Source organism: Ipomoea nil, unplaced genomic scaffold (genome assembly GCF_001879475.1).
Source record: "Ipomoea nil cultivar Tokyo-kokei standard unplaced genomic scaffold, Asagao_1.1 scaffold0114, whole genome shotgun sequence".
NCBI lineage: Eukaryota > Viridiplantae > Streptophyta > Magnoliopsida > Solanales > Convolvulaceae > Ipomoea > Ipomoea nil.
In genome coordinates, this window is record NW_017616542.1 from 2,396,278 (window position 1) to 2,406,874 (window position 10,597).

Genomic DNA, 10,597 nt, shown 5'->3' on the forward strand with positions numbered 1-10,597 from the left:
TCGGGTACCGATGGGCTTTTTCGGCATTGTAGGATTTTCCAAGAAGTGGTGGTGGCGCAGCTCGATGCTCCGGCGAAATTTTCCAGCGGGACTACCGGCGAGCTTGGCGGCGGCGTGGCTTCATTCCGGCGGAGACCCGGGGGTCGGCGGCGAGGAATCTGGCTGCCTTTGAGCGAGGAGGGCAGTGGCGTCGTGGTGTGGCAGCGGGGGCTGGCCGGGGTGTCTCGCGGGTGACGGTGGTCGGCCGGGCGGTCGACGGGGTCGTGGCGGCGAATGGCCGGTGGTGTGCGGTCGGCGGCGGTTGTCTGGAGTGCGGCTGAGGGATTTCGGGTGGTCGGCCAGCGTAGAGGGAGAGAGGGAGAGAGAGGGAGAGTGTGGGAGTGGGAGGAAGAAGAGGAAGAAGGGTTTTTGATTTGGGGATTTTGTGATTTTAGGGATTACGAGGGGTTTAAAAAAGTTGTGTCCCTTTGAGGTTTCAAAAAACACTTATGGCCTAGTGGTTAAGGCTTTGGTCTTGTAAGTGAGAGGTTTGAGGTTTAATTCCCATTGGTTGCATTAGCTCCTTCTTGTGCATCTTTCCATGCTTCGGGCTTCCTATCATTCTATTGGTTCGATTTGGCAAGTGCTACGGTTAGATTTTCTTGTCGGCCTAGCCCTTCACTTACTCCGAAAGGTGGTAATCAGGGAATTTTAAGCTGATCGGATTAATTGGCGGAATTCTTCTTCCTGATTTTCTTCTGATTGATTCGCGGGATCTTCGTCCCCTAGGGCCACGTTTTCTGTGTCGATGTTGGCTTCGGTTTCAAGGTCGGCCTGGGTGCGGCTAATGACGAATACCTTTCCGGAAGCACCGTAACTCCCTTGGTTATTCGCGCCCCCTTGTTGGCCCATGACCGTAGGTTTTGTGCTCGAGGGTCGAGTGCACTGGAAGGACTTGTGTCCTTCTCCCCCACAGTTGAAGCACTACAAGGGGTTCCCCAGGCAATCCTTGCCCCTACGATCCTTGTTGCATCTTCGGCAAAGGAACGGTCTTGCGTTGGCTTCATTATTTCTCATAGACGATCCTTGGTTAGTTGGGTTAACCGTCTTTGTGTTAGAGTCGTTCCTAGCCCTTTTTATATGTGGCGCCCCGCTTCCCGCGTTCCTCTTACGGATCTGCTCCTTGACTCCCCGTTGTAGAAGTTGGACTCGATAGAGGTCGGGGGCGCTGGTGTAGGCTTCATTAAGAGTTCGGGGTTTGCATACGATTAGAGCTTTTCGGGCTTCGAAGTTGTGGCCCGTCACAAATTTCTCTATCTTGGTGGTTTCCGTAGGCACTAATTCGGGCGAGAAACAAGCTAGCTCGAGAAATCGTTTGCGATATTCAATGACCGTGGCTATCCCCTGTTTTAGGTGGAGAAATTCCTCGTACATGGCTGCCCATATGTGTGCGGGGTAGAACCGCTCCCATAGTCGTACTTTTAGGGACTCCCAGTTGAACCCTGGTTCTTGCCTACAAGTAGGTCCTTCGTGGACCCACCAAAGATCGGCTTCGTGTCCGAAGTAGAATGAGGCTATCTCTACGCGGCGTTCCTCCGGGCATTCTACTACTCCAAAGATCTTGTCGAAGGTTCGGATCCATTCTTCGAGGATCGTGGGGTCATCTTCTCCCGAGAAGGTGGGCGGGCGATGGTTCGAGACTTGGCAAGCGACATCTGAGTTTCCATTTGGCGGTGGTGGTGGTCGGTTGTTGTTATGGAGGATAGCGTCGCTAAGCGTTTGGGCGACCCGAGTCAGTTGTAGGTTCTGGGCTAGAGATTCGTGAGCGGAGGGTTCAGGGGTCCTTGACTGACTTCTTGTTGGCGCCATTCTGATGGTCTACAAGGCCAATATTGATTGTAATGGTAAGTTAGTGGGTTGCATCCTTACCTTGAATCAACGGAATTAAACCAAGAATCACACCAAATACTTCCTAACACGATTCCTAATCATGCCAAGACTCAACACCCGATCATGCAAATTCTCACCCAAACATACCAAGAATATCATAATACGAAATCCATGTTTATTACCCTAGGGCTCTAGACATAATCGAAACACAAGATCATTCATATAACCTATCATAGTATCACATAAGCATCAAGATTAACACATAAACATCAAGATTAACACATAAACATCAAGATTATCATATAAACACAATATAAACCCTAGGCAAAGCTCTATCAAGACTCATGCACATAATCATATATCAAAGGAACCAATGAATAAGATATAGCGAGGAAAATAGGTTTTGTTGAGACATGGGTTACCTTTTAGCCTTAATTAGAATCCTTGGCTACTAAGGTTCTTTCTCTAAGATCTTCTCCTCGTGGGTTCTCCTATGTTTGGTGACAAGGGAATTCCTGGGAATAACTTGTGTGGTAGAATCAATTGTGGTGGGATTTCTAAATGCTTCCTAAGTCCTTATATATATTTAGGAGTCCTAACTAGGGTCTGAATAGTAAGGATTCACTTATCCTATTCCTTATATGACTAAGGATTTGGTTTAAGGATAAGGGTCCATGATCCATGGTGGGCCACCTCAATTAATTAAGGGGATCCTAACCCAATCAAATCCTTTCTAATTATTATTAACGGTAATCAACTAAATAATTAGACCGGGTTAGAGGCCGTAACACGGGGTGTTACAGCTTGTCCATCAACGGATGGACAAGCTTAATTTTTAAATTGGAGCCTTAAGACTCCTTTTATAGGAGCCTCAAGGCTCCCATGTGGGCAAAACTAAGGTTCGGCTCCCCATATGTTTTATTTGTTTTTTTTTTTTAAATTTTATTTCTTTTATTAAATTTTTATTTTTTTTATTTTTTTTAAAACAATTATTATTATTATTATTATTATTATTATTATTATTATTATTATTATTATTATTATTATTATTATTATTATTATTATTATTATTATTATTATTTTTATTATTATTATTATGATTTATACCTTAGGTCAGTTTACATGTTAATCTAAATAGCTAATTTTTTCAAATATCTTTTTACCAACTGTTGATATAATTCGCTGGTCAAATCCGCTAACGCTAACCGCTAACTGCTAATTGTCAAACAAGGACATTGCGAGGTAGTTCTCACTTCAATTTATTGTATGATTTGAATACTCTCTTTGTCAACAAATCCCTAAAGTAGTTAATATGATTGGCTATATTAATTATATATTTTTAAATTTTTTCATGGTATTAATAAAATACTTGGTAAATAAATATATACCATTATTTTGAATTATAACTTTTATATTTAATTAAAAAATAGTGCACAAAAAAAATATAATAGATAATGTAGTGAATATAATCAATTGATTAATTTGAATGTAAAAAATTTTTACATTGGAGAAAAATAAAGACAATATAACTAATGAAATTATTTCTCTTAATTAATTTATTGATAATGAATAATTTTTTTTTAATAAAGACATTGTAGGGACAATGTAGCGAATATAATCAATTGATGAATTTAAATATAAAGAATTTTTATATTGGAGAAAAATAAAGACAATATAACTAATGAAATTATTTCTCTTATTTAATTTATTAATAATGAATAAATTTTTTTTTTTTTAATAAAGGCATTGTAGACACATAATTCTAAATTAAAGAAATGCATATGTATTATTTTTTGTTATAGCTACTAAATTATTATTTAATTTCTACAATTCTAATAAGAGCCAATAATGTTAAGCCCTTAACCGGAACAAAAAAAAATATCGGTCCTATTGTTTCTTAAAACGAATGGTTCATATTATTTTGATTTTAGTATTTTTTTTTAATGATTTTCCTTATTTGCCCTCTATTATATTATTTTCTTCCCTTAAAGAACCTAAATTCCGTTAGTATAAACTTTAGTAACGGAATATTTCGTTAACTATTTATTATTTTTAACTTATTAATTTATATAAGAAAGGTCTTAGGTTCGAATCTCATCCCAATTAGAGTTGGCATAATTGTTAAACATATATTACGAATATTATATATATATATATATATATATATATATATATATATATATATATATATATATATATATATATATATATATAATTTAACATAAACTTTGGTCAAATAATCCGACTAAATACATAACATTCAAAGTTAAGCATCAAAGATTATAAATCAAGAACTTTAAAAATCATTTGATTTTTATGCATTTAAAAAAAAATAGGTTAAGTTTTATTTTTTTCTTCATTTAATTAATGTTCTTTTGATTATTTAGATCAGAACAAAACTTAATATTTCAATTATACTTTTGCATTATTGGTATGATTTAGGTCGTTATGGTATTAATATTTTTTGTATGTATTTTATAATAGTAAAATTTTACATTACTTTACAAATTTTATACTATTATTTTTTTTATCAAATAAAATTATTCTTATATCATTGTCAGGCATGCATGTGCAACCTAACTACAAAGTTTTTGATTATAAATATAATTACACCTGGAATCTAAAATGGTAAGACCATTTTTTCAAAGAACTGACAATGTTGACATGCATCCCATTGGTTCTAATTGAACAAGTTTACACATCAGACTTTTATCAATGCATGAAAACTTCTAAAGAAATTTGTAAGTTAATTTTTATTATATCATTATAACAATATCTATTTAACTGTATATTTTGAATTATTTATTATCATCCTCTATTTATAACAATTCTCATTGACAAACTCTCAAAATAATTTGTCTCAACAACGAATGTAAGTTTAAAAAAAAAAAATCAATGATTTCATTATTGTTGATGAAAATTATGTACGCTACTTTATTACTCTTATTAAATTAAATAAATTAGTAGTACAACAAAAAATAATACATATGCATTTAATTAATTTAAAACTAGATGTCTATAATGCCTTTATTTTAAAAAATCATTCATTATAAAAAAAAATAAAAAAGAGATAATTTTTTTTGAAGGTCAACCAATGGGTTGTATTCATAGATAAACTGCATTTGAGTCAGGTGGGACATCGTCTCAGTACATAGCTGTATCGTTACCTTCAAATTAAATTTATTAATTTATTATATTCACTACATTGTCCATTGTCTTCTTTTTACATTATTATCTTGTAATTAAATATCAAAGTTATAATAAAAAAATATGTTATATATATTTATTTACCAAGTATTTTATACAAATATAATAAATATTAATATTTTGTTCAATACTTTCACATGATAACCTACGACACACATTTCAGAATGCATGAAACATGTAAGGGAAAAACTACCACTACCAAATATCAATAGGTGCTTGTAAGATAAAGCGATAATAGCACAACTAAGATCCCATCATATACACAACAATGCAAATCTAAAGTTTCCTACACCATAATCTCATTGCAAGATGAATCCATCTATGCTACCACCAGTAACCCAATTGCACATGACACACTACCAATATTAAAAGAAAAAAAAAAGAGGACATATACTGAAGATAAAGACAATGACAATGATATCCAAAAGAGAATTGAGAAGAATTAGAGAAATTTAAACCAAAAGTAGTATTTATTTAGACAATCGTTTTTAGACTAAGTATTTAGCCTAGCGTTATTACAAAGTTGCAAACATTTATTTTAGTAACAATATAATCAATCTCTCATATATTATATTGCATTTATATACTTTAAATTACCGATTTAAATAAACAAATTCAATGTTTATTTACCTATGTATGAACATCTCCGATATAATATTGCATTGATATACTTTGAAATACTTGTTTAAAAATAATCATTGGGCATTATTCCTGATAGATTCCGGCTGAGATGATTAATGAGTGATCAGTACGTGGTTTAGCATTGTGAGGGTGAAGGGGATAAAGTTGGTAAGTGTTTCATTACTTCAAAACAGAGTATATAGATGACTATTTATACATGAGGGAATAAAGAAGAGAGGGCGACAAAGTTGGTTGCAACCAACTGAACTAACACTGTTACAAGAACAGTTACAGGAGCAGCCTTGGGGTGGTTATCTTTCTTCTGGACTGACTTCTATTCTATCATTTAATACCCCCCGTAAGTTGGGGCATGCAAGTCTTGTATGCCCAGCTTACCAATGAAGTGTTGAAACTGGAGAACCGGGAGAGGCTTTGTGAAACCATCCGCAACCTGATTTGAAGAAGAGACCGATAGAAGCTTGATTAGACCATGGCTTAGCTTCTCTCAGACGATATGACAATCAATATTGATGTGTTTGGTGCGTTCATGGAACACGTGATTCTCGGCAATGGCAACGGCTGACTTATTGTCACAGAAGACTGTTGTCGGCTTAGTAACCTTCACTTGCAGATCTTGAAGTAAGTACGTGAGCCATTGCACTTCACATACAGTTGCAGCCAGGGCACGGTATTCGGCTTCATATGATGACCTAGAGACCGTTGGTTGCTTCTTGGATCTCCAAGAAATCAGAGCATGCCCTAAGAATATGCAATATCCAGTGATGGATTTTTGCATTTCGGAGCAGGCAGCCCAGTCTGAATCGGAGAAGACCTTTAGTTGCATGTCACTATTTTTGGGATAGAAAAGGCCCTGCCCAGGCGAGCTCTTAATGTATCTTAATACACGATGTGCTGTTGAGAAATGCTTGTCTGTGGGAGCATCAATAAACTGACTAATTTGTTGAATGACATAAGTGAGATTTGGCCTTGTTGCAGTGAGGTATAAGAGTCTCCCTATCAGTCTTCTATAACTACTTACATCATCAATGTGAATGTCATCATTATGGCTTAGCTTTAAACCATGTGTCATTGGCGTGCTAGCTGGTTTGCAGCCAAGGAATCTCGCCTCTTCCAATATATCTATGGCGTATTTACGTTGGCAGATGTTAAGTCCTTCATCTGATGCCTTTGCTTCAATTCTCAGAAACTACCCCAGTGAGCCCAAATCCTTTATCTTAAAAATACTGTCCAGGAGAAGCTTCAACGCATGGATTAGCTTCAGATTTACACTAGCCATGATTATATCATCCACGTAAACTAGTAAAGCAATGAAGTTGGCTTCCGTTCCTCTCGTAAACAAAGATGGGTCTAACCTTGATTGTTTAAAACCATCATGAAGCAGTGCAACAGTGAGCTTTGCATTCCATTGTCTGCTTGCCTGCTTAAGCCCGTATAAAGATCGCATCAACTTGCAGACTTGGTTCGATTTTGGACTGTGGAATCCGGGAGGCAAAAGCATGTACACCTCCTCATTTAGATCACCGTGGAGGAAGGCGCTGTTTATGTCCATTTGGTGGACGTGTCATGCTTTAGAAACTTCTACTGCTAGGAAAGTCCTAATGGTTGTTATCCTAGCCACCGGTGAAAAGGTCTCAAGGTAATCGACTCCAAGCTGCTGTGTGTAACCCTTTGCTACGAGCCTCGCCTTATATCTCCCCAAGGTTCCATCTGCCCGGAGGTTAACCTTGAATACCCCTTTGCACCCTATAGGAGTTTTCCCGGGGGGAAGGTCCGTCAACTCCCAAGTTTGGTTTGCCTGGGGGGGCATCAATCTCTGCCTCTATAGCCTTTCTCCAGTGGGCATCTTTTACAGCTTGGTTGTATGTCTTTGGTTCAGTAGCCAACGCAACAGCCATGGAGATGTTTCTGTGCGTGGGCTCAAGATTTTGTAGGAGACAACCTTTGAAAGGTGTTGAGGGGAAGTTCGAACTTTCATAGCCGCATCGCAGTAGTAGTCTTGCAAATGGTTTGGTAGCTGACGAGTTCTACTTGATCTCCAGGGTTGCAAGGAAGGAACTGATTGATGTGTGCTCAAGTTCTGTTCATCTGCATTGTTAATGATATTATTCTCAGATGTTGACAGAGAAGGACTTTCATTATTTTCCCTTGTGTTTTTTGGGGGACTGCTCATGACTGCCTGGTTATCATCAGTGATCTGTTCAAGTGACATCTGGGATGGTCTTTCATCAATCTGCTGAAAACTAAAACATTCACAATCAATAGTAGGGATGAGAGGCAGACAAGGGCTATGAGAAGAGTCAGTACTGTCCATATGTTGTTTCTGTTCTGCAAAAGGGAATTGTGTTTCATAAAACACAACATCCCGGGAGATGAATCCAGAGTGATCATTAATATCATAGAGAAGATAACCCTTAACATTGGCCGGAACCCCAATCAGAATACACTTTCTGCAACGAGATGCCATCTTATGGCGAAAATGTGATAGAGTAGATGCATATCACAAATATCCAAAACCTCTTTGGTTGCTGAGCTCTGGAGTCTTGCTATGTAACCTTTGGTAAGGACTCAACCAGTTGATGACGGGAGATGGTAGGCGGTTAATAAGAAACGCAGCATACAGCACACACTGCCCCCAAAATTGTAGAGGGAGGTTGGCCTGAAAACTTAAAGCTCTGGCTACGTTAAATATATGCTGATGTTTGCGCTCAACCACTGCGTTCTGCTGCGGCGTGTTCACACAAGATCGTTGGTGAATTATTGTAACACCCCCCAAAAACAAGGCCCAATTGAAGCCCTAACACAAGCAGATTAACAACAAAACTAGCACAGCGGAAGATAAACGGGAACTGGATAAAAGGAATCCAAAAAGGGGTGTTATGCCACGTATACCACACTAGGTAACGCTAAGGCAACAATCTGCAAGTGTATAATACTATCCCAATACATCAATCTAAAACAGTCTAAAAACATTGGCGCACAGGCCACAGAAACACAACAGTGTTAAGCTACCAGGCTCTAGACATCGCTCTCGTCTAAACACCACCTGAAAGATACAAAGATAAACATTGGGACGACGCCTGGTCAGCGAATAATGCTGGTAACCCACCAATACCGTTAAGTATCATAAATAGGTAGATATAAGATATAAAAACCATTTTCGAAACGGAATACATATATATAAGTCAAAAGCCATGATCAAAAGACAACACAAGACTCACCACTCACAAGGATAACACCGGGAACACATCCCAACCACAAAGGTTAACCACACACAAGGTAAAGACTCACCCAACGACAACACATGCCAAAACACCACAAGCCACCGTGACTACACACGTCACGAGAGAAGATCACACAATGCCGGCTTTAAAAGCCCTCGCAACATCACCCATCACGAGTTTGGTATGCCTTCCTTATGCCCTGTTCCAACCTTATGGCTACCCCAACCTTGTATCTTCTTTCCAACCATTACCTCCAGGATCCCCTGTACAGCTAAGTCCAACCTTATTCCGCCGGGACCGTCGTCCCCCACCTATAACCACCAACGAACCACCACCAATCACGGCAACACATGCCTGGATAACACATGTTATCCCCCAATCACGTGGACCCATCACTCAGGCCACAGCTCCATAATCACGTCACGGCCACCACGAGGACCGCTGCAATACCTTGGTGACTAGTGTCCCATACCACTAATCTTGCAATCCAGGTAGAGCCACACACGCACCACCACTCACACGAGAGTCAAACAACGGATTACAACGAAGGTATGAAACAAACTCAATCAAGGAACGGGTTACAACCCAACGACAACAACGATGTATAACACAAGTTATCATCAACCAAACGGAAGGTACAAACCACACACACGCTAGCATTAAGACAACAAACTAGCATGCTTATCAACGGGGAAACTCAAGATAGTTCCGAGGAACACATAAGACACCTCTTGGTCCAACGAAGCACAATGTTGAACACTTAGCACGATTCAAGACACCAAAGTCCTACATGGATACCTACCATATAGTTGTAGACCTACGAAACATCAAGAAGACACTCAAATAGTTCCACAAAAGAACATCGGGAAGCCAAAAGATCAAACACCAAGACAACCAAATCACGGGGAACAAATCCCAACATCACCACAACCATGTACCCGCGGGTGGACCCACGGGTAGTGCCCCACCCGTGGTCCCGCCCGCGGGAACAATATCCCACGAGGCTGTGTACCTGCGGGCAGGCCGACGGGAGGTGCCCCGCCCGCCGTTCCGCCCGCGGGAACATACCTGTTCCACAACAAATCCCTTCGGGGATTTTCTTTTCCAAACACAAATTCAAGTCCAAAACATGCTAAATCTCACCAAACACAACAAAATGACTTGAACCAAGGAAAATGCCAAGCAATGGCACAAAGGAACCCTAAACACAAGCTCTGGATATGCAATATCACAAGATAAATGCATAAAACCCTCACATTTCATAGCAAAACACAAGTAGAATCCAAGAAATCACATATAGGTAAGCAAAATAGGTTTTGTAGAGCATGTGTTACCTCTTGAAGACCAGAAGACTTCTCTTTACACCATAACAAGCTCTCCACTAGGCTCACTTCTCAAACCCACTTCAAGATCAAACCAAAAAATCATAAAGATCTCACTTATAAGAAAAAGACAACTAAGATGGAACCAAAAAGACTAGACAAGCTTAGATCTTACCCTTCTAGATGCCCAAATAGGTGAAAGGTTGAATCTTGGAAGCAAAACTTGGAATCTTGACAAGGGTCTCAACTTGGCTTGGAGAATAAGCTACACTTCTATTCTAGAGAGAAGGTAGAGATATTTTTCTAGGAATTGTAAGGAATGAAATGAAGAAGTCT

At 38.8% G+C, this 10,597-nt stretch overlaps 1 protein-coding gene across 1 annotated transcript; it reads right to left on the minus strand.

The window, feature by feature from the left end:
- Positions 1–6,202: 6,202 nt before the first annotated feature.
- Positions 6,203–7,267, minus strand: LOC109150899 (uncharacterized mitochondrial protein AtMg00810-like). Its single transcript, XM_019298934.1, has 2 exons — positions 6,986–7,267; positions 6,203–6,904 (listed from the first exon to the last, which is right to left on the minus strand). The coding sequence occupies exons 1-2, from the start codon at positions 7,265–7,267 to the stop codon at positions 6,203–6,205; spliced, it is 984 nt and encodes a 327-aa protein (XP_019154479.1).
- Between the last annotated feature and the right edge of the window lie 3,330 nt (positions 7,268–10,597).

Bases quoted from the DNA above. Each gene is read 5' to 3' on its own strand.
- LOC109150899 (XM_019298934.1), bottom strand. From the start codon at position 7,267: ATGGACATAAACAGCGCCTTCCTCCACGGTGATCTAAATGAGGAGGTG. The intron at 6,905-6,985 runs GTAAATCTGAAG...TCACTGGGGTAG, and splicing joins ATGATATAATCATGGCTAGT to TTTCTGAGAATTGAAGCAAA.